This window comes from Erythrolamprus reginae, chromosome 2, assembly GCF_031021105.1.
Source record: "Erythrolamprus reginae isolate rEryReg1 chromosome 2, rEryReg1.hap1, whole genome shotgun sequence".
NCBI classification, from domain to species: Eukaryota; Metazoa; Chordata; class Lepidosauria; order Squamata; family Dipsadidae; genus Erythrolamprus; species Erythrolamprus reginae.
In genome coordinates this window covers 235,656,662-235,681,417 of record NC_091951.1, presented here as the reverse complement: position 1 = coordinate 235,681,417, position 24,756 = coordinate 235,656,662, and the positions used below count along the sequence as shown (strand labels likewise).

General features: G+C 39.5%; 1 protein-coding gene across 1 annotated transcript in view; it reads left to right on the top strand.

The window, feature by feature from the left end:
• POLR1E (RNA polymerase I subunit E) overlaps positions 1-24,482 on the top strand; it is a 28,664-nt gene extending 4,182 nt beyond the window's left edge. The window contains exons 2-12 of the mRNA XM_070742261.1: positions 747-850; positions 5,007-5,083; positions 6,191-6,276; positions 8,375-8,430; positions 10,305-10,449; positions 12,486-12,593; positions 14,022-14,118; positions 17,220-17,353; positions 19,846-19,927; positions 22,376-22,507; positions 23,791-24,482. Of these exons, the coding sequence (XP_070598362.1) occupies positions 747-850; positions 5,007-5,083; positions 6,191-6,276; positions 8,375-8,430; positions 10,305-10,449; positions 12,486-12,593; positions 14,022-14,118; positions 17,220-17,353; positions 19,846-19,927; positions 22,376-22,507; positions 23,791-23,938 (1,169 nt within the window). The 3' untranslated portion in view covers positions 23,939-24,482. The remainder of the gene's footprint in view (positions 1-746; positions 851-5,006; positions 5,084-6,190; positions 6,277-8,374; positions 8,431-10,304; positions 10,450-12,485; positions 12,594-14,021; positions 14,119-17,219; positions 17,354-19,845; positions 19,928-22,375; positions 22,508-23,790) is intronic.
• Positions 24,483-24,756: the final 274 nt, after the last annotated feature.

The following is a 24,756-nucleotide window of genomic DNA, read 5'->3' as shown; positions in this document are numbered from 1 at the left end:
CCATTGTGCCAAAGTGCTTCCTTCTTTCTTTGTACATTTTTCATAAGCCAAGAAAACCTTGTATCGCCAATCAGATGTTAACAAAAGAAAATTAAAAACAAAACATAAACATATATGAATTTCAGATCTTCTCCCCCCTCTAACTAGTACGTTCCCATTTTGTTTTTTACTTTAAAACAAGGTATGTGCAGTGTGCATAGGGATTTGTTCATAGTTTTTTTATATAGTCCAGCCCTCCAACAGTCCGAGGGACAGTGAACTGGCCCCCTGTGTAAAAAGTTTGGGGACCCCTGATGTAACCCTTCCCTGGTACAGAGCTGAAGGGATTGGATACTGTAGCCTAGAGGTTAATTCTCTGCCTTACAAGGCAAAGGTTGGAAGTTCAAGTCCCAGTAAGGGTGTGGCTAGCTGATGAGGCCAAAATAAGGCCAAAATAGATCTATCCTAGTCTCCCTTAATTTTCAAATCCAGCAAAAACATATATATGTATATATACACACACGCACACCCTCCAAATATTTACATCCATATGTACCAAATATAATAATAGCAAAAACAGAATCACCACAAATACCCTTACTTTGTTTTTTTAATGGTTTTTTATCTTACTTTGACTTCAGATTAAATATCAATGTCTGCCAATCTGCACTTCTATTTTCCATCACTCAACCTTCCTTTCCCTCTTTCTCATTTTTCTTGCTGTTCTCACTTTTTTCATTATTATTTTTTTTGCTGTTCAATTTCAGTTCAGTTTACAAACGGGAAACTAAAGAATTCTGAAAATATGAATTTCACTTTGTACAGAAGCAAAGACATCAATAATCCCAGAAAGAAGCATCATACAATTGTGGTAATTAAACACTTGTTACATGCTTTTGTGTTTGTTTAAATTTGTTTATCTATTTTATTTACTTTTATGGTATGAATGTTGAATAAAAGTGTGTCCCCTTTATGAAACTTAAGGCATCATCAGCAGGCAGTGCAATAATTCATGTCTCTATTGAAGTTTATATTTCCAATTTCCATAAGTCCAATTTCCCTTTAAGGTGTCTTCTTTGTGGGGAATCGATGTCACACAGATAAAGGTTTATAGAAACATAGAAACATAGAAGACTGACGGCAGAAAAAGACCTCATAGTCCATCTAGTCTGCCCTTATACTATTTCCTGTGTTTTATCTTAGGATGGATATATGTTTATCCCAGGCATGTTTAAATTCAGTTACTGTGGATTTACCAACCACGTCTGCTGGAAGTTTGTTCCAAGGATCTACTACTCTTTCAGTGAAATAATATTTCCTCACGTTGCTCTTGATCTTTCCCCCAACTAACTTCAGATTGTGTTCCCTTGTTCTTGTGTTCACTTTCCTATTAAAAACACTTCCCTCCTGAACCTTATTTAACCCCTTAACATATTTAAATGTTTCGATCATGTCCCCCCTTTTCCTTCTGTCCTCCAGACTATACAGATTGAGTTCATTAAGTCTTTCCTGATACGTTTTATGCTTAAGACCTTCCACCATTCTTGTAGCCCGTCTTTGGACCCGTTCAATTTTGTCAATATCTTTTTGTAGGTGAGGTCTCCAGAACTGAACACAGTATTCCAAATGTGGTCTCACCAGCGCTCTATATAAGGGGATCACAATCTCCCTCTTCCTGCTTGTTATACCTCTAGCTATGCAGCCAAGCATCCTACTTGCTTTTCCTACTGCCCGACCACACTGCTCACCCATTTTGAGACTGTCAGAAATCACTACCCCTAAATCCTTCTCTTCTGAAGTTTTTGCTAACACAGAACTGCCAATGCAATACTCAGATTGAGGATTCCTTTTCCCCAAGTGCATTATTTTACATTTGGAAACATTAAACTGCAGTTTCCATTGCTTTGACTATTTATCTAGTAAAGCTAAATCATTTACCATATTACAGACCCCTCCAGGAATATCAACCCTATTGCACACTTTAGAGTCATAGGCAAACCTTCCCTACCAAACCTTCCCCTATGTCACTCACAAACATATTAAAAAGAATAGGACCCAGAACAGACCCTTGTGGCACACCGCTTGTAACCTGTCTCTGCTCAGAATACTCGCCATTAACAATAACTCTCTGATGTCTATGCTTCAGCCAGCTTGAAATTCACTGAACTATCCAGGGATTAAGTCCAATCTTCACTAATTTATCTATTAGCTCTTTATGTGGAACCGTATCAAAGGCTTTGCTGAAGTCCAGATAGGCAATATCCACGGCACCACCTTGATCCAACACCTTTGTGACATAGTCAAAGAAATCAATGAGATTAGTCTGACATGATTTATCTTCTGTAAATCAAAGGAATGGAAGATCTTTTTGAATTACTTCTTGTATTTCTACTGCTGTATAAAGCCAAGCCTAGGGTCTGAGAATTTTAGTTGCTTTAGCACATAACTTTAAGAAACTGTACAACTGGAACCATGAAAGGTGCATACACATTTGAGAAATAATTAAATAAAAACGGTTCATGTGTATGTATTTTCACTGCCTAGTAGTTTTGGTATAATTGGGCATATGAGCCAAGGTGGCGCAGTGGGTAGAGTGCAGTACTGCAGGCCACTAAAGCTGACTGTTAGATCTTCAGGTTAGCGGTTCAAATCTCATCACGGGCTCAAGGTTGACTCAGCCTTCCATCCTTCCGAGGTGGGTAAAATGAGGAGTTGGATTGTGGGAGCAATATGCTGGCTCTGTTAAAAAGTGCTGTTGCTAACATGTTGTAAGCCACCCTGAGTCTACAATAAATATAAGGGTTGGTTGCATATGTGAATATTAAGTATGGAAATTGTTCTTTTGACCCCAGGCATCTACACATCTCTAAGCTTTTGACTCTGTATGTTTCAGGCAGACATTATTATTACATTTTAATTCTGTAAATTACATTGCATGTATTAATGATATATTATTTTAAAACAAATGCAATTTCCACAAAAAGCTACCAGAGGTGTTCGATTCAAAAATGAGATTTTGATAATAGCAATTATAACTTCATTTCTGCACGATGGTCCATACATATTAAATAATAGAAGAAACAATTTAACAATTAGCCTCAGTTTACCATTGTGTAGAAATGAAATTATAATTGCTGTTATCAAATTCTCACTTTTGAATCGAATACCTCTGGTAGCTTTTTGTGGAAATTGCATTTGTTTTAAAATAATATATCATTAATACATGCAATGTAATTTACATTTACATTTAATAATGTCTGCCTGAAAAATAGAGTCAAAAGTCAGTTGATATATAAAAAAAAGTATACAATATACAATTCCAAAAAATAATAGCAAAATGAAAAGCTTAGAGATATGTTGATGCCTAGGATCAAAAGCAATTAAGAAAATATCATAGACAAGGATAAGAGTTCTCTATTTTCCTTGTTTATCTTGTTGAACTTATGTATATACAGTAGTCCCTCACCTATCGCTGGTGTTACGTTCCAGACCTGGCCGCGATAGGTGAAATCCGCAATGGGGAATTTATCGACTGATAGTACTTATTTAAGTATTTATATTGTAATTGTTTGGTAAGTTTTCATTGTTTTAAGTGTTTATAAACCCTTCCCACACAGTATTTATTTTAGATACAGTATTTAAATACAGTATTTACAATTTTAGATTTTTTTATTTTTTTTAAACCTGCCGATCGAGTTCGGCGGGCTGTTTAAATCTGCCGATCGACTTCCTCAGAAACCCGTGATGAAGTGAAGCCGCAGTAGGTATAGCGAGGGACTACTGTATTGCATTGCGTTCAGGTTATCACTTTAATTAAAAATAATGGCATTTCTAATGAGTATAATCAGTAAACCCAACTTATATAGCTGGGCTTAGTAAACATTTAACTGGGAAAAGTTGGAAACATTAGAAGAGACTATAGATCTGCTTACTTGGCATTCATTCAACTCAACCCAGACAAGACGGAGTGGCTCTGGGTTTTGCCTCCCAAGGACAATTCCATCTGTCCGTCCATTACCCTGTGGGGAGAATCATTGACCCCCTCAGAGAGGGTTCGCAACTTGGGTGTCCTCCTCGATCCACAGCTCACATTAGAGAAACATCTTTCAGCTGTGGCGAGGGGGGCATTCGCCCAGGTTCGCCTGGTGCGCCAGTTGTGACCCTATTTGGACCGGGAGTCACTGCTCACAGTCACTCATGCCCTCATCACCTCGAGGCTCGACTACTGTAACGCTCTCTACATGGGGCTACCTTTGAAAGTGTTCGGAAACTTCAGATCATGCAGAATGCAGCTGCGAGAGCAATCACGGGCTTCCCTAAATATGCCCATGTCACACCAACACTCCGCAGTCTGCATTGGTTGCCGATCAGTTTCTGGTCACAATTCAAAGTGTTGGTTATGACCTATAAAGCCCTTCATGGCACTGGACCAGATTATCTCCAGGACCGCCTTCTGCTGCACGAATTCCAGCGACCAGTTAGTCCCACAGAGTGGGTCTTCTCCGGGTCCCATCAACTAAACAATGTCGCTTGGTGGGACCCAGGGGAAGAGCCTTCTCTGTGGCGGCCCCGGCCCTCTAGAACCAACTCCCCCCCAGAGATTAGAATTGCCCCCACCCTCCTTGCATTTCGTAAACCGCTTAAAACCCATCTCTGCCGCCAGGCATGGGGGAATTGAGATACTCTTTCCCCCTAGGCCTTTACAATTTTATGCATGGTATGTCTGTATGTATGTTTGGTTTTTATAATAATGGGTTTTTAACTGTTTTTTAGTATTGGATTATTATTATATGCTGTTTTATTATTGCTGTTAGCCGCCCCGAGTCTCCGGAGAGGGGCGGCATACAAATCCAATAAATTAAATTAAATTGAATTGAATTGAATTGAATTGAATAAATGAATAAATTCATTGTTGTAATAAATTCTTACCTAGGATGTCTTAGGATAAATTGGGAAAACCTTCTGGAAAATGCCTTTGCCTAGAAAACCAGCATCCATAGCTTATTGCTTTTTTCCCCCTTGTTCAGAATGCAGAAACAGATCGGCTGTCTTACATAGGAAAGAACTTTGGTGCAGAAGCTCTAAAATGCAATACTCTTCGCAGGTATAATGAATATGTCTATATCTCTAAAACCCACGCATGTATCAAATTATATTTGTTTTATTTATGTATAAATAAAAGCAATAACTATATTTGCGTTCTTTATCAAGTCAGAATTAACCAAGCATTAATAGCTGCAGAATAACAACGCTCCTCTCAGTGTTATATTTGTGATTCAAAGTGATAAATATCTTGAAGATTGATGGAACTTGAAAGCAAATCATAATGCATGTCTGAAAATCTTTCTAAAGCCTAGAAAAGATTTAAAACCTGGGGAGAGCAAAAAATGGGCGTGCCAGGAGGGTGGGGAATGGGGGGCATATGGAATTATGGGGGGGGCACACATATGCGTGACAGCCCCCCCCCCCCCCCCGGCCACGCTCAATACCCTTTTGGCATCCAAACCAAAAAAGGTTCACCATCACTAGGCTAAAAACTGGGAGACCTTGAACTTTAACCCCACCTTAGGTACAAATGACCAGACTGAGTTACTCTCTCTCAATCCTAAGAAGAAAGCAGTGAAGAAAACTAATTCCAAAATCTTGCCAAGAAAATTGAATGGACTTTGTCCAGGGATCAAAACTGACTCGAAGGCATCTCCCCCATCCTCTTGAACTCACGTAGAGTTTGTAGTGCGAATGACAAATGTAGGAAGAGTGGAATAATACTTGTTTCTAATGGAGTTACACAGTAGTGGAGTTGATTTAGTTAAACTGGGGTAAAGGAGATCCAAATTGCTGTCTAGTTCAGCCCTCAAGTAATCTTAGCCACTTCATAACAATTTTAAAGTGCTATTTTACATTTTTTTAAAAAGTAACAGAGAAGGGAAGAGAAGGGAAGGACACTAAATGCAAATGAATTTGCTTCCTATTGCTAAAGGGGCAAAATTTGATGCGCTACATGCAATATTTTGCAAACTAAACGTGATTTGTAATTTGCTGTCTTTGTCCCTTCTTCAACTACTCCCCACATCTACATGAGAAATCTTCTGTTACACTTTTAAGAGGTATAAAGAGAGTTGTAAAGGGGTTAAAAAAAACCCATTGTATTGGAAAATGCTATTTCTGAAGCCAGACTGGCCATGCCACTCAACACCATCTCTTCCATTAGATATTTTGTCGGTGTTTTAGATGAACCCTCTGGGCAAATGGAGGTCTACAATGCAGAATTGTTCAACTTGCAGCCATTAATTTCAGGTAGGTAAAGCACTCCCCCCCCCCCCTAATTTTAATTATTGGCATAGTTACCTGGAGTCAGAAAAATGATTTTTTTCTCATTTATTTATTTCTCCCTCTTTAATTTTTGTATAAATAAGACAGTTCACAAGCCAGTGCACTTTTTAATGGTGCCCTTTTTAAAAATAAACAACTGTTAAATAGTGATGGGCGAACCCAACGGTGTTCGGGTTCGGCAAGTTCGGCTGAACTTTACGCAAAATTCGGCCGAACCCGACCCGAACTTGAACCTGAACGGGGAATCCCTCCCACAAAGAGATTCCGGGGGCAGAGTTTTGACGTCACCGGCAGGTTGCTAAGGACTCCAAGGTGATCACTTCCTGGATTCCATGGAATCCAGGAAGTGATCACCTTGGTGTCCTTAGCAACCTGCCGGTGACGTCAAAGCTCCGAACGCCGAACACGACCCCGAACTTTGCCCGAAGTTTGAAAATATTTCGGGTTCGTGTTGGGTATACCGAACACCGCAAAATTCGGTATGGACCCGAATTGTGCGGGTTCTGTTCACCCATCACTACTGTTAAACAATCAATAAAAGTTATTTACTGCTTAATATTGTTTTTTTCCTATGCAGGACCTGGGAGATGTTTTATTGATTCATATAAATCAGGGGTGTCAAACTCAATTTCATTGAGGGCCCCATCAGGTCTGTGGTTGACCTTGGCTAGTGTGTGGGTGGGTGGGCACTCGGTGGGTGTGGCAAGCTTGATGCCACTCCCCAAACTGCTGTCATGGTTCCTCTTTGCATTGGATAGGCCAGGCCAAAGCCACGCTGGCCCGATGTTTCCTCTTCGTATTTGGTAGACCTGGACGAAGCTACACGGGCTGGCCCCTCCAAGACAGTCTCACGGGCTGTATCCATCTGCATTGTGGACAAGATTCAGCCCGCGGGCCTTATGTTTGACACCCCTGACAGAGAGCTTTCTGCCCTGAGCGTTTAACAAGAACATCAACACATGAGTGCTAATCTTGTTGTAGATTTTCAGAATACAAATGGAATTAAGTGGTCTACTGTTCCAACTACTACCAATCTAGAAAGCAACCCTCAGAGTAGGCTCAGTTCAAGTTTCCCTAATGCACTAGTTTTCTATTGAAAGGAATGTTTAGCATTTTTAAACTTTAATCTGCAAATTGCATTCAGAAATAGTAAATTCTTAGAAGGATGTACTGTATGTTTTCCCCCTGAATTTTTTTCCTATCTCCTAGTCAGGATTTGCTTGATGAAGGAAAGATTATATTTTTAATAATGTTGATGATTCTGAAAAGATGCTATCAGATTTAGAAACATAGAAGATTGGCTGTATTTCATCTTAGGATGGATATATGTTTATCCCAGGCATGTTTAAATTCAGTTACTGTGGATTTACCAATCACATCTGCTGGAAGTTTGTTCCAAGCATCTTCTACTCCTTCAGTAAAATAATATTTTATTTTTCAGTAAAATAATATGTATCTCCCATGCACTAACACAGCTCATTCTACCAAGCATATACAGTGTTCCCTCGATTTTCGCGGGTTCAAACTTCGCAAAAAGTATACCACGGTTTTTCAAAAATATTAATTAAAAAATACTTCGCGGGTTTTCCCCCCTATACCACGGTTTTTCCCGCCCGATGACGTCATATGTCATTGCCAAACTTTTGTCCGCCTTTAATAAATATTTTTTTAAATAAACTTTAATAAATAAAGATGGTGAGTAATAATCTAAATGGTTGCTAAGGGAATGGGAAATTGCAATTTAGGGGTTTAAAGTGTTAAGGGAAGGCTTGTGATACTGTTCATAGCCAAAAATAGTGTATTTACTTCCGCATCTCTACTTCGCGGAAATTCAACTTTCGCGGGCGGTCTCGGAACACATCTCCCGCGAAAATCGAGGGAACACTGTATAACAATCCTTGATCAGAAAAATTTAAAAGAATGTGTTGATAATAGATAGCTAATATATCTTCTTTCCAAGAGTACTTTAATACTGTTTGATTGCCAAGATGGATGAATGGCTTAATCAGGAGTCTTGTTGATTTTGATGTCACGTTATTTCTTTTGTTGTTTTTCCTAACAGATGATATAGTAGATAATGACCTGTCAGAATATTTGACTAAATCCTACAGAGAGAAGGTATGTCGAGCAACTAGGATACTATGATTGGAAAAATTATTTTGATACCTTGTTTTATTAAAAGGTTTTTTGATTGATTGATTGATTGATTTAGATTTGCCACATGGTAATGGCATTGGGATACATTTCAACCCTATTTTTAAAAATGTCCTTATTCTGGACTATTTCTCTTTGTGGTTTCTGTTTGCTACAATTTAGACACATTTGCCATTGTTAAATAAGTTCAGTATATCAGTGATAATGGTTTCAGTCTGGGGTAATTAAAAAATGGAAACTTGAACACAGTCTTTAAACTCTATTGACATTTCGCCTTTCATTAGTCATGTCTAGTTTAAATGTTTAAATCCATGCTGAAAGCATTCCATGTGATTCATGCCCTTAGATAAGGAATGTAGCTTGATGGGTGACAAGTGCTCCATCTTGGAGCATAATCTTTCCATACAGGTGCTGTTCATTTAATCACCACTTGCTCAGTGACCATTCAAACTTATGACAATAGTGGCAGTTACAACTGGTCATCATACTTGTAGCTGGCACAGCATTCTCGCATGATCAAGATTTGTGAACTTTCCTGCCAGATTCCCACAAGCAAAGACAATGGGAAGCCAGCAGGAAGTCAGAAGTGAGGATCACATGAAGGCCTCACTTAACAGCTGGAATTGTTGTCGCTAAGCAGTGCAGTCACATGATTTTTCATCCCACAACCTTGTCTCTTATCAATGACGCTTCTGCTTCCAATTAGCATCGTTAAGTGAAAACTACCTGTACTATAGTTGGTCACTTTCTAGCTTCTCTAGATTAGATGTGTTTTGAATCACACTGATGAAAGTGGCTTGGGAAATATCTGTTGCAGCAACAAGGTCAGCTATTGATAAGAAAGAAACCTATCAGAGGAACTTTTTATTCATAATTAACTTTAGGGTTCATCTCAGTGATCCTTGATAGCTTCATATCTTTAATTTTTAAAACATTGTGACCCCAAAGCCCCTTTATAGCAGTACTGTAATATAAGTAAAGATAACGTAAATGGAGTTCTTATCACTTCTTTAACCACAACTTGGACCTGGTTCTGCTTACAATAGCAGATACTGTATATAGGCAATATAAAGTTGGCTACCATTTAAAATCCAAGTTGGTTAGAGTAAGCATCCTTCTAGCAAACTTGATTGAATTTACTAAAAATGACTCTTAAATAAAGCTACTGAATCTAAAAGAATAATCAATTATTTAGAACAGTGTTTCCCAACCTTGGCAACTTGAAGATATTTGGACTTCAACTCCCAGAATTCCCCAGCCAGCAAATGCTGGCTGGGGAATTCTGGGAATTGATGTCCAGATATCCTCAAGTTGCCAAGGTTGGGAAACACTGATTTAGAAGACAATTGATGTGTTCTGTTTTCTTTCCTGCAAAATAAAGTTTGGAGGTGTGTTTGGAGTCATGTTCTTCTAGGTCACAGATGTCAAATTCGCATTGTTATGTTGCCATCACATGACATTTTGTGACGTTTTTCCCATTTGCAAAGCTGGAGTGGGCGTGGCCTATGTGTAACTTATCTGGCCCACGGGCTGCCAGTTTAACATTCCTGTTTTAGACTGTCTTATTATGGGCAGAAAAGAGCTTGACATGTACTTTGTGTTTTTGCTACCTGCCTCAGAACTGAATTTCTCCTGCACCGGAGCCGCCCAGTGCCCTGTTTTCCCTAAAGTAAGACATTCCCTGATAATAAGCCCAATTGGGCTTTTGAGTACATGCAAGAAGGCCAAGAACTTATTTCAGGGTTCAAAACAAATATAAGACAGGGTCTTATTTTCAGGGAAACACAGTAAGAGTATCACTTTGTGGCTTAGATAACAATCTCTTGATAATTTTACAGGTAGATCTCTGCATTGAAGCCTTTGGAACCAACAAACAGAGAAAAGCCTTGAATTCTCGGAGAATGCATGAAGTCAGAAAGGAAGTATTAAATAAAGCAGTGATTGAAGCTGCAGAAGATGTCATAGAGACAAAAGGTGTTGCTGGTAGGTATAAAAGCCTTGAAATAAAGAATTGGAGCTGTAAGCCTATCTAAGATCTCTCTTTTTAATGTAATGGAGGAGTGAATTTCTGGTTATGTAATTTATTTTGAGTGTAATCATAAAGTGACGGCATTGCATGGTAATGAGTCTCATCTATCTGAAAATAATTAAATGTTAAAATTATCACTGTCCTGCCATTTACCTTCATACGATTCTCATCTGTAAAGCCCACTAATAATTTTGTTTCCATTATTTGAACCAATTTGACTCCTTTCTAAATGTTTATAGGATTCTTTATGCTTCACCATTTCATATATTTGCTACTATTGTTTTCATTTTTTGTTAAATGGCTCAATATTGCTGCTGGGTTTTTTAAAAAAAATATTCCAATGTAATTCAGTGTAAAATATTTTAATAGCTTTCAATTTCCTATTTTCTTGTTAGTTCTTTTAAATTTACAAGTTAGATATTGCCTCCTTATGTCTCAAATTCTGGTATCCTGCAACACCTCTGCAACTACCACATATTTTCAAAGATACGTACCATATTTTTCGGTCTATAAAATGCACTTTTTGTCTCCCAAAAGGAGCGAAAATGTCTGTGTGCCTTATACGTAGACCAAATATTGCCAAGGCCCCACCCACCCAGTGGCCAGTTTTTGGGCTCTGCACACTCTATTTTTGGGACCTTTTCCAGGCCTTTTTGGCCTGTTTTGGGGGCTTTTTTCCAGCCCATTTTTGAGGCTTCTTTCAAGCTCATTTTGTGGCTTTTTTTCTGCCCATTTTGAGGCCTTTTTGGCCCATTTTTTTTCAGAAAAGAACAGGCTGGAAAAAACCTTCAAAAATGGACCAAAAAAGTATTGAAAATGGGCAGAAAAAAGGCTTGAAAGGGCTGAAAAAAGCCTAAAATGGGGCACAAAGAGGTCATTTTTTGTTTTCCTCTGAAAAATACGGTATTTACAATAAAATCCTTTGTATCTTCAGTTTATAAGTGGCTGAAGTGCAAATTTTCATTTATTTAATTTATTTCTGTGCCTTTCCAAACTGGGGTGTTTCTCCATGTATTAGACTATATCTTTCATTTTAGAATCCTCCAACCAGTATTGGTGATTAGCTAACGAAGCATAGAAATCAATAACATACAGATCTTGTATCCCTTATTGTCAGTTCGGAATTTTCATCCTAGGAAAATTAAAGCTGACTTTCTCTCTTTTGCTCTTTAGGGGAACCCTAAATTCTTTCCTCTCCCCTTTCTGAAAAAGCATTTGCAGAGTTTTAGTTATTCATAATTTTTATTTACATCCTTTCTTCCAACTTAATATGTTGCCAGTATTCTTATATGTTGCTTAGTAAGTACCTTGTACATTCATATTCTTTCATATTATTTTATTTTACTTTACTTTTATTTCAGTGGTTTAATCGGAATAGTTTGTTCCAAACTGTTTTCTGAATGTCAGTACAATAAGGTAGTTTAAAAGAGATAGGAAATTCTATCTATCTATCTATCTATCTATCTATCTATCTATCTATCTATCTATCTATCTATCTATCTATCTATCTATCTTTCTATCTATCTATCTATCTATCTATCTATCTATCTATCTATCTATCTATCGCTGTCTGTCTCTCTCTCTCTCTCTCTCTCCCTCCATCCATCCATCCATCCATCCATCCCTGTCTGTCTGTCTGTCTGTCTATCTATCTATCTATCTATCTATCTATCTATCTATCTATCTATCTATCTATCTCTGTCTATCTATCTATCACTGCCTGCCTGTCTGTCTGTCTATCTATCGCTGTCTGTCTGTCTGTCTATCTATCTATCTATCTATCTATCTATCTATCTATCTATCTATCTATCTATCTATCTATATCTGTCTATCTATCTATCACTGTCTGTCTGTCTGTCTATCTATCTATCTTCCAACACACACAGAGAAAGTTGAGAAAGATTCTTTAATGATTTTTGAATTAACTTTTTTTCTAAATAAACACCGTGTTAAATAAATAAAGTATTTCCTTTTTTATTCGTCTTCAAAGCATTGGTTCATGATGCAGCAGCAGATGAGAAAACAGATGTCTCCTTGGTTCTTCCTCCCTGCCATGAAGATGTTGAAAATCTAGAGGGCGTCTACAAGTTTGAAGATAGTATCCTTTATGAGCAGAATGTAGTTTGAGAGAATGGACCTTAACATGCCCCTCATGGTTGAAGAACACATGGAGGAGAGATATCATGAGTTCTAATTGTGAATATGTTGTACATACAACTAGCGAATCTAAAACCCGTTGGTGCAGGGAGTTAGGGAAAGGAAACAGTTGTCAAGAATTGTTGCCTTTCTAATGAATGCCTTTCGAAAATCTTATTCAATACAAAGAGAAAGAGGGAGGAAATTTTTATCATAGTCACAGAACAGAGTCAAACAAGAAAGGTGATGGGTTTTTTCTACCCCCTCACTCACCCAAAATCTGACCCGATAATATTCTCCTATATTTGTTGCATCGTTGACACATTCATTCTAAAACTTTCTCTCCTGAATGTAGATTATCACCTTCAAACTTGCTAAGATACTAAGAACAAGTTGAGCAGTCTTCCCTAACTCTATAAGGGTGATTGAGAACCTCTTTTTGCTCAGGTGCCAAAAGGGTGCATGTAGCGCACACACGCATACCGACACCCAAAACGCAATGCCTGCACATTTGCGCACAACCCCTCCCCTGTGCATGTGGGCAGGGCTCACTGAAGCCTCCAGAGCCTGTGAATGGTGAAAAACGGATTCCCACCGATTTTCGGCCTTCCAAAGGGAGAGTCTTTTTCGCTTTTCCCAGGCTTCAGGAAAGCCTCCAAAGCCCATGGATGGCAAAAAATGTCACAAATGAACTTCCCGTTGGGCCATTGGGCTGTTTTTCACCCTCCCCAGGCTTCAGAAGGCTTTCCTGAATCCTGGGGAAGGCAAAAATAATCTCCCCCTACCCTCCAGAAGGCCGAAAATCAGCTGGACAGAGTCAATATGTGCGCTGGAGCTGACAAGGCCACGCCTCACATATCCTCAGAAATGGCTCTATGTGCCACTTTATTTATTGTATTTATTTTATTTATTTTATTTATTTATTTTATGTACGTATGTATTTTTATTTACTTACTTACTTACTTACTTACTTACTTACTTACTTACTTACTTACTTACTTACTTATTTGATTTGTATGCCGCCCCTCTCCGTAGACTCGGGGCGGCTTGTGGTTTGCCATCATGATGCTGTAATTTCTGATATAGAAAAGGGATAGGAAAGAAGAGAAGGGAGGGGAGAGGAGAGAAAAGAAGATAATTCTTTATTGGGCAAATGTGATCGGACAAACAAGGAATTTGTTTCCGGTTCATAAGCTCACAGTGTATATACCATGTTTCCCCCAAAATAAGAACCTGTCTTCTGGGAGTTGACGTCCACAAATTGTAAAGTTGCCAAGTTTGGGGACCCCTGCTTAAGAGCATCTAGCCTCAATCCTCTGGTCTGCTTTATATTGAGATTGCCTTGATGAGCAAGAAATTGTTGTCTAAAACATCCTAAACATATCTCTAGTCATTTCACCTGCTGAATATGAGGCACTTCAGGCTCCAGCTGCCGTTTTCATGAACATAACCGCAGCTGACATTCTCAAGATGACCGAAGAGAAAAGGTAAAGATCTTCCAAATACAATTCAGGGCAAAGTATTATTAACTTCCAGCAGACGTGGTAGATAAATCCACAGTAACTGAATTTAAACATGCCTGGGATAAACATATATCCATCCTAAGATAAAACACAGGAAATAGTATAAGGGCAGACTAGATGGACCACGAGGTCTTTTTCTGCCGTCAGTCTTCTATGTTTCTATGTTTCTAATGTGATTTAAAATAGAAATGTAATTAGCAATTAGTTTTGTAAAGAAGGAACTGAAGACTGAAATATCAAGCGAGGGGGTGAATCTTCATGTGTGAATAGCCATTCAAATTTAATGCAAACCCTCTTTGGCTTTTTGCCTTGAGGTGCTTTGTACATTCTAGTGAAGGCTGTCAAATGGCAAATATATGGTTTAATTCAGGCAGGAGTTGCTGCTATCGCTGCTACTGGTGCACTGCGCGTGCAGCTTTGGGTGTCAGGCGGGTGCCCACGCCCCAGTGAGATTTTATTCATTCATTCATTCATTCATTCATTCATTCATTCATTCATTCAATTTTTATGCCGCCCTTCTCCTTAGACTCAGGGTGGCTTGCAACATGTTAGCAACAGCACTTTTTTAACAGAGCTAGGCTATTGCCCCCACAATCCGGGTCCTCATTTTACCTACCTAGGATGGATGGGAGGCTGAGTCAACCTTGAGCCAGTGATGAGATTTGAACCGCTGACCTTCAGATCTACAAGTCAGCTTCAGTGGCCTGCAGTACAGCACTCTACCTGTTGCGCCACCCCGGCTCGTTCTGTGCATGCACAGGAAGCAAAATCTTGTGAGGGGATGTGTGTGCGCGTGAGAGTACACCAGGTTTTTTGCTTCTGCTCATGCGCAGAAGCAAAAAATAGCTGAAATCTCTTGCACGCACGTCCCCTCATGAGATTTTGTTTCATGCGCAGAAGCAAAATCTCTCTGGGGCGCACCTGTGCACCCGCCAGACACCCGAAGCTGCGTGTGCAGCTCAGGGTATGCCGCCCCAAGTCTTTGGAGAGGGGCGGCATCCAAATCTAATAAATTATTATTACAGTGTTCCCTCGATTTTCGCAGGGGATGCGTTCCGAGACCGCCCGCAAAAGTCGAATTTCCGTGAAGTAGAGATGCGGAAGTAGATACACCATTTTTGGCTATGAACAGTATCCCAAGCCTTCCCTTAACACTTTAAACCCCTAAATTACAATATCCCATTCCCTTAGCAACCATTTAGATTATTACTCACCATGTTTATTTATTAAAGTTTATTTTAAAAATGTTTTTTAAAGGCAGACGAAAGTTTGGCAATGACATATGACGTCATCGGGCGGGAAAAACCGTGGTATAGGGGGAAAAACAGCGAAGCATTTTTTAATTAATATTTTTGAAAAACCGTGGTATAGACGTTCCGCGGAGTTTGAACCCGCGAAAATCGAGGGAACACTGTATTAATGTTTGCCACCGGAGCACCGTCCTCATCCATACCGGTAGCAACCCGCTAACGGTTTAAGTTTTGTAATTTTTTTGTGTGGAATTAGTGTAAGAAATGTCTCTTAAGATCTTCCACTTTGATAGTGTGTCCTCCCCAATTTAAAAGAAATTGTACAGGAAAACAAGGTTTTGTGGTACCATGTGTCATCTGAAATTTAGTATATGGACAATTATCGCTTCTAGGTGGGTTGTTTTTAGGAAAGTAAGAAGTTGCCCGTATCCAAAAGAAGCACTTGTCCACTTAGCTCACTATTATTCACTCTCTGAATGGAAAGATTTTTTTCTCAATTTCAGATGGGCCTCTTGCCAGCCAGTCTTTCCTGTATAGATAGTCCTCCCCTTACAACAGTTCATTTAGTGACAGTTGGTGACACTGAAATAACTTACGACCATTTTTCACATCTAGGGCCATTGCAGCATCCCCATGGTCACATGATTTATATTTGGATGCTTGACTACCAACTCACTTTTATGATGGCTGCAGTGTCCTGGGGTCACAGGGTCACCTTTTGCAACCTGACAAGGAAAATCAATATGGGAAACCAATTTCACTTAACAACCAGGTTATTAATAGAATAACTGCAGCGATTCAGTTATGAAATGTGACAAGGAAAGTCAGAAAATGGGGCAAAACTCACTTAACAACTGTCTCACTTCAGCAACATAAATTTGGGGCTTAATGATGGTCGTAAATGGAGGACTAGCTGTAGATGCCAGAGACTGAACATGGGTCCTGTTGTATACGGAACGAATCAACCACTTCTCCCCACCTTTTAATTTTTGAGGGGTGGGAAACCTGACTTTATGTGGGTATGTGGGTAGGATCTCCTGCCGCATACCTCCCAGAGATCAATTAGATCACACAGAGTTGGCCTTCTCTGGGTCCCATCGACTAAGCAATGCAGGTTGGCAGGCCCACAGGGGAGGGCCTTCTCAGTGGAAGCCCCAGCTCTATGGAACCAACTACTCCCCTATGTCCGTACTGCTCCCACCCTGCTGGCATTTCAAAAGGCTGTGAAGATCTGGTTTTGCCGGCAGGTCTGAGAGCTATGAATGCTAACATCTTGTCATGGCCGAATTGGGATTGATTTGGTATGTATGTATGTTTGATTGGACAGATTGCTGGGGTTTTATAATGGCGTTTTACTGTTTCTTAGTACTTAATATTTGACTTTTTAAATATTGTATTTTATTATTTATTGCTGTAATCCGCCCTGAGTCCCATGCGATTGGGCAGCATAGAGGTCAAATTAAATTAAATGTACCATTGAAAGTATATAAAAGAAGGAAATGTTAGCACTGGTCATGTCTGAGCTGCAAAGACAAGGAAAAAAAGAGGAACATATATCTACGGTTACAATACTTCTAGCCCAGAAACACAGGTTGGGGATCCCCTTGTTTGAATCTAGCAAAATATACAGATAATACATAGTAGATTGGGCTGCTTTCCGCTTAAAGGGAGATGGTTTCTGTTAATATAAACTTGATTGCTTTGAATCCACACAGAAGTTTGTGAACTTACAGCAGCTGAAATGGCAGTTCTTGCTAGCTACTTCCTAACTGCTTTTCGAGGTGTAAGATAATTATTTTTTAATGTCTTGCTTAGCTATTGTTCCTTTGTCTTGGATGAACTTAAATCTATGCCTTTGGATGAGAAGAGTTACGATCACAAAGCACGTTGCCTCTGGTTTTTTGACTGTCTTGTCAAGCTGAGCTCACAAAAAGTCGTTAAAAAGAAACGTAAGGATGTTTTTCCTCTCTGATATCATGTATATTTTTGATTATTTCTTTGACTTACTGTATTTTTGGTGTATAAGACGCACTCCACCTCCTCCCAAAATGGGTGGAAATCCGTGCATCTTATAGAGCAAATGTTGCCAAAGCCCTGCCCACCTTCAGTTTCTGCCTCTCAGCAATTTGCCTCCTTGTAGCAAACAGCCTAGTCAGTTTCAGCACAGCCTGATTTAGCATGAGGAGCTGATTGGCAGTTAGATCTGCCTTCCGGAATACCGCCTATCATCTGTTCCAGGCTGCAGGGACCACCATCGCCACTGCCACCTCCATACATCCCATTTTTGGCCTTTGTGCGCCCCGTTTTTGGCCCATTCCAGGCTGGGATGTACAGAGACTGAAAAAGGGGGGCACGGAGAGGGTGGTAGGCAGCAGCGACAATGGGCATCCACATGGGCGATGAGCAGTGACAATCCCCACAGCCTGGAGCAGCTGATAGGCGGTATTCCAAGAGGCAGATCCAACCGCCAATGATTTGCAAGTGCTAAATTGGGCTGTGATGAAGCTGACCAGGCTCTTTGCTGCAAGAAGGCAAATTGCTGGGAGGCAGAGGCAGGGTTTTTTTCCCCTTGTGTTCCACCCCAAAAGCTAGATGCATCTTATAATCTGGTACATCTTGTAGTCCAAAAACTGTGGTATAAACATTAGCAAGGTAAGTACAGGTAAATTAGGAAATAGGGTAGTAGGACAGCGATGGTAGGCACAATGATGTGCTTATGCATGCCCCTTACAGACCTCTTAAGAATGGGGTTAGGTTGACTGTAGATAGTCTAAGGTTAAAATTTTTGGGGTTTGGGGAAGAAACCACGGAGTCATGTAGTGCATTCTAGGCATTGATTACTCTCTTGCTGAAGTTGTATTTTCTGCAGTCGAGTTTGAAGCAGTTTACATTAAGTTTGAATAGATTGTGTGCTTGTGTATTGTTTGCGGTTGAAGCTGAAGAAATCATTGACAGGTAGGACATTGTGGTAAATGATTTTGTGAACTATATTTAGGTCAGATTGAAGGCAACAAAGTTCTAGGCTATCTAAGCCCAAAATGTCAAGTCTGGTGGAACAAGGTAAGCTGTTGCTAACAGAAGAGTGGAGAACTCTTCTTGTGAAATATTTTTGGACTCTCTAATTTTGGACTGATATCTGATATGCAGTGGGGTTTCCAGACAGGTGAGCTGTATTCAAGAATTGGTCTAGCAAATGTTTTGTATGCTCTGGTTAGTGGATTAATATTGCCAGAGAAGAAGCTATGCAGGATTAGATTAATAACTCTTAGTGCCTTTTTGGCAATGTTGTTACAGTAGGCTCTGGCATTTAGATCATTAAATATAAGTACTCCAAGGTCCTTGACAGAGTGAGTGTCATCTATAAACTCGTGTCCTCCAAGTTTGTATTTTGTGTTCTGATTCTTTTTGCCAAGGTGTAAGACAGAGTATTATTGGTTGAGATTTGAAGTTGCCAGTTGTTTGACCATTCTGATAGATGGTCAATGTCTTTTTGAAGGGTAACAGTATTGTAAGTGGTATTAAATAATTTAACATTGTCAGCAAAGAGGATGCAGTTGCTTGTAATATGATCACAGAGGTTGTTTATGTAAAGTGAATAGTGTTGGTCCTAGAACACTGCCTTGAGGGACACTACTGTTGACAGGTGCAGGATTTGATAGGGCACTTCCTATTTTAACCACTTATTTTTATTTTTATTTATTAATTAGATTTGTATGCTGCCCCTCTCTGCAGACTCGGGGCGGCTAACAACAATAGTAAAACAGCATATAACAAATCTAATGTTTAATAATCAAAAAATGAAAAGACTTATTGTCTGTTTGACAAGAATGCAGTTATCCAATCATGAAGGGGACCTGAGATGCCATAGGATTTGAGCTTCAGAAGAAATATGTCATGTACCACTGTGTCAAAGGCTTTACAGAAGCCTATGTAAATTGTGTCTATTGTTTTATCCTGGTCGAGATGTGTAGTCCTATGTTTTTGCAGTGTAGGAGTTGCAGGTTATAGGAAATTTTTTTTCTGAAATCTAATTGTTTGTTAGAGAGTAGGTTGTTGGTGGAGAGTAGTGGATTAGTTTATGATTGATTGCCTGACTTTGCAGGTGACACAACATAAAGAGATTGGTCTGTAATTTTCAGCATTAATTGGATCTCCTTTTTGGAAGATAGGGATGCCTGTAACTAGTGACCATAAATTGAGTAAGAAGCTAGTCCTGAATGATTGTTTCCAAAAATAATTTTAGAGGTTTAGCTATGGATGAGGAGAGAGTTTTTAAGAAGTATGCACATAATCCATTGGGTCCAATAAATAGGGATGGTTTTAGGTTGCGTAAAGCCTTTCCAACTTTGTAAAACACAGACCCCTCTGGTCACTCCGATTCTTTATTTAGATTGGAGATTTGGAGCATTTTAGAACACTAACTTTTTATTTTCAATTGTAGATGCCATGGGCCCCACTTGTCCAGACATCATCAGCAACAAGCTTGTGAAAACTTTCACAGCACTGTCTTATGGCAATGGCAGGTAAAAAAAACCCTCAGCCCTTTGATTTCAAGTCTAGTAAAATTTATAAATAGGAATAAATTGGTTTATTATTCTTTGGAGACTTATTAAATCGTACACCATTTGTCCAAAAAAGGATCAGAAGTAGCATACCAAAAATTCTTGAAATCAATAGAAAACAGATGTGTTTCTTTATTTCAAATATATTTCATACAGGAGGAGCATGCCAAGAAATCCTTTGTAGTTGCAATTAACCGAAACATACAGATGTTTGTTCTTTAAAAAGAGAATCTAAGGAAACAATGAGAATAAAACACAATTCATGTAATTGTTTGTTATTTTTCTTTTTGTGTCTAATGTGTTTTTAATAATCATGTCAAAGGGAGAGCCTTTTATATTAAAACACTACATTAAGGAACATCATTCAGGATTACCATCTCCCAGCTCTGCTCTGTCAAGATTCAGGATTAAGATTATATTTGTTTAAGTAACTTCCTCTCCCATTTTAAGGAGGGGGGGGAAGCAAAAAATGTTTTATTCCATTTCAAGCTACCTTATTTTTGTTGATAAAAATAGTTTTGTGCTGCTTTCAATTGGGCTTTTCCGAGTACGGTATACAGCAATACCTCATCTTACGAACCTAATTGGTTCCCGGAGGTTTGCAAGGTGAAAAGTTTGTAAGACGAAACATTGTTTCCCATAGGAAACAATGTAAAATGAATTAATCCGTGCAAGAAAAAAACCCGCAAAAAACCGCCGCCGCCCGGCTGTCACCTTTTGAAACACGTTTCGGCCAGCCAGGAAGGACATCTTTGTGACGTCAAAGCTCCGCCCATGGAATTCCCTATTGGGATTCCCCACCTCCTTTCCAGCCTCCCGACTGGCCCGACAGATCCGCGGCTCTTTTGAAAAGCTAACAGCCGGGCAGTAGGGCTTCTCAGCGTCCTCCTGAACCCGAACGCCGAACCTGAACTTTTGCCGAACTTCTGGGTTCGGCGTTCGGGAGAATGCTGAGAAGCCCCCCCAGCTGTTTCAAAAGGCAACAGCCGGGCGGCGGGGCTTCTCGGCGGCCTCCCAAACCCTGAACCCGGAAGTTCAGCAAAAGTTCGGGTTTGGCGTTTGGGTTCGGGAGGACGCTGAGAAGCCCCCCGGCTGTTTCAAAAAGCGACAGCCGGGCGGCGGGGCTTCTCGGCGGCCACCCGAACTCGAACTTTTGCCGAACGTCCGGGTTCGGCGTTCGGGCAGCGGGTTCATAAGATGGAAAAAGTTCGGAAGAAGAGGCAAAAAATTTCCAAACCCCGGGTTCGTATCTCGGATTGTTCGTATGGCGAGGGGTTCGTGTCACGAGGTACCACTGTATTGTTAAAGAGTTGTGGAATGTATAAATGATAATTGTTAGGCATGAAGGTGTTGTGCAGAACTTTGAAGCTCCGTTCTGTAACTATTGGAAATATTAAGAGTTTCTTGGGACCCAATTTGGTGAAGTGGTTAAAGCCGGAGTGAAAAGCTCCCACTTTGCTCGTGCCTGTTGGTTGTCGGAGAGCCGGTTGCGAAAGCAGTGCGAGGCCCTGCCCACCCACCTGGAGGCCACTATTTGTGTTCTTTTACCCTCTGCGTATGCGCAAAGCATTCTGTGTATGCGCGGAGGGTAATTTCACTGAAAGAGTAGTAGATCCTTGGAACAAACTTACAGCAGATGTGGTTGGTAAATCCACAGTAACTGAATTTAAACATGCCTGGGATAAACATAGATCCATCCTAAGATAAAATACAGGAAATAGTATAAGGGCAGACTAGATGGACCATGAGGTCTTTTTCTGCCGTCAGACTTCTATGTTTCTAAGAACACAAATGGTGGCGTCTGGGAAGGTGGGCGGAGCCTCATGCTGCTTTGCGACTGGCTCTCTGACGACCAACCAGCACGAGCAAACTGGCAGCATTTCACCCCTGGGTTAAAGGTACTAGGCTAGAAACTAGGAGTTCCTATGGTTCTAGTCCTGCCTTGGTCATAAAATTAGTTGAGTGACTTTGGGCCAGTCACTCTCATTCAGCCTTAAGAAAGAAGCAATAGCAAACCATTTCCCAGATGTAGCCGAAGAAACTGCAGGGACTGGTCCAGCCATTTTCTAAGAATCAGCACTGTTTGAAGGATATTGGTATATTTTGTATGAGTCTCGTATTTCATTTTACTTGTCCATGCAAAGTCTCCCATCTATAGGCAAACCACTCATAGGCTGTAATTAAAGAAGAAGCATACAACACAAAGCACCTAAAACAGAGATGTTTCCATTATACAAACTGTTGGATTTGTATTCAACTGGCACATATCGTATATAGAATGTAAACTTGTCGACTTTTTATTTGACTGCTTTCAAGGAGGACGTAGAAAGACCGTAGTAGCAAGGTTGCGTAGTTTTTGTACCAATGGTTTTCTTATCCTTATTTCCCCCCTCTCATTTTATATTTCAGGTTACAAAATCTAATTTCCGCTTCAATGAAAGTTAAGATAACAGCCTATGCTGTAGCCCTGGCTTTGCATATTAACCATTTTCAAACAAACCTGACAGTCTTGCAGCGAGATCTGAAGCTACGTGAGAACAAGTATGATTAACAGCACAATTGTATTTTTTTAAAATATCTATTCTCTTACTAATGGGCTAAGAACTTCAGGGGCTCCACTGGCATTTGTGGTATGCCTAGAAAACCATATGGGGAATTCTGGGAGTTGAAGTCCAGATATCTTCAAGTTGCCAAGGTTGGGAAACACTGTTCTAGAGTACAATGCCCATATCTTCCATTCAATAGGTTCTGCAGGCATGTGGTTAGGGGTTATAGGGATTGTAATTAACATGCCTAGGAAACAGGCTGACATTTCTCCCTTAAAAGGGGAAAAAAATTCCCCTAATGCGGAACAGTGAAAAAAATTAATGGATTTTTTTTTTCAAGAGCACCCTTATGATTAAGTTCAACAGAGGAATGTCTGGAATAGTTCCTTGGTCCTGTATATTTTGTTTCTGGAATACCAGAGTAGACAGATAAGAAGGCAAAAAATTAGACAGGCAAAAGCAACTGATCCATTTCAGTATCTTCCATGGGGCAAATTAAGTATGATCATAACTTGAACTAGAGGAGCCAAACACAGGCTACACAGGACAGATGGCAAGTATGGATCCTAACTGTAAGGTGTCCTTTAATACAAACTCTGTTTTCTCCTATATGAGGAGGTAACATTCATTCCTGGGAGAAAAATAAAATAGTACTCTGATGCTGCGTAAATCCATCCTTTAGGTCATATAACTCTTAGAAATTAGTCTTTGGAAGTCCTGACTGAAACACATTCAACTTTAGCAAGATCAGTGTGCTATGTTTTTCCTGTGAGCCAATATTGCATTATAGGAAAAGGGCTCCCTAACTTCAGCCTGTCTCAGCTGCTTATCCCATCATCAGCACCTAAAGTCTCAGCCATGAAGTATCCATTGAAACTTCCCTTTGAAGCCACGACAATCACATCCCAGATCATGTCTTTTAACACCATTGCTTCTGGCAGTCTTTTCCAACTCCCATCAGATGAGGCTTACAGTCCAATTCATCTTGAAGCCTCTGGTTAGAAAGGCTGGCTCGAGACTTGGTTTTTCTTCAAATGCAATAGGCTCTTGATTCAATCAGCATGTTGCCTTGCTTTGTGGAAAGAAGTTTGCTGGAATCGGCAAAACCCCCAATTCTTTAGCCCAAGGAGTTTAGAATGTAAGTTATGGCTTGTAATCTGACAGTCAGGGAAGGAAAAGGAAACAGGGAAAAGCCAAAGACGCAAATTGTGAAAAGAAGACAGCTAGAACTTTGAGCAGAAGTTGTTTTAACTAACATTTTGTTCTCCTTTAATGCAGGATACTTGACATTGCCAAGGCGATGAGACTGAAGATCAGCAAAAGCAAAAACCTCTCTGGATTTGAAGAACACAAATTAGCGACCTTATGCTTACCTTTACCTATACAGAAGGTGTCTGCGCGCAGCAAGAAACGCAAACTAAATTAAGAATGCTTTTTTTCCTCTAGGACTTAAAACAAGCCGGACAAACTTACGGGTCATCTGAACAGAGCTACCATTTTGTTGTCCTGAAAAGACTGGAGAGATTTGTACTTATAGTTATACATTTTTGTTTCTCTCTTGAGGTAGTTTAGTAGAGATCTGCACTTTTTACTGAAGTGCTGGGTTGTCATTTTGTGATATTTGAACATTTGGCATTTTGGTTCAAAACAGCCATATAGGAATAACTTCCTCCATCTGTGTAAAACAGTTAAAATGTGAGCATGACTGAATATGTTTTTTTTTTTAATTTGGGGTTTTAGATTGTTTAAATATTGGACTTTTTGCATTGGTTTTTGTATTTTTATATATTGCAAGCCATCCTGAGTCCTTAGAGAAGGGCGGCATATGTCCAATAAGTAAGTAAGTAAGTAAATAAGTAAGTAAGTAAAAAATAAATAAATAAATAAATAAATGTACAGTATTTAATATTAACATTAAACATGTTTAAAATGTTATGTTTTTGGTAATATTAAACATTTTTTAAAAGAAATCTGTGCTTAATCATTTTCATTTAATTATGTATTTTGTTGTAACATGATGATGATAATAATGATAATGATAATAATAATAATAATAATAATAATAATAATAATAATAATTTATTAGATTTGTATGCCGCCCCTCTCCGAAGACTCATTCCTAACTATTTTTTCTACAGCTCTTGGTTTAATTTCTAGGCACCTTTGAGCTTTTTATCTTACTGTGTTTCTTTAAATAGAAATGCAGTTGTAGATTTAACTGTTTCCTTTAAAGCAGGGTATGGT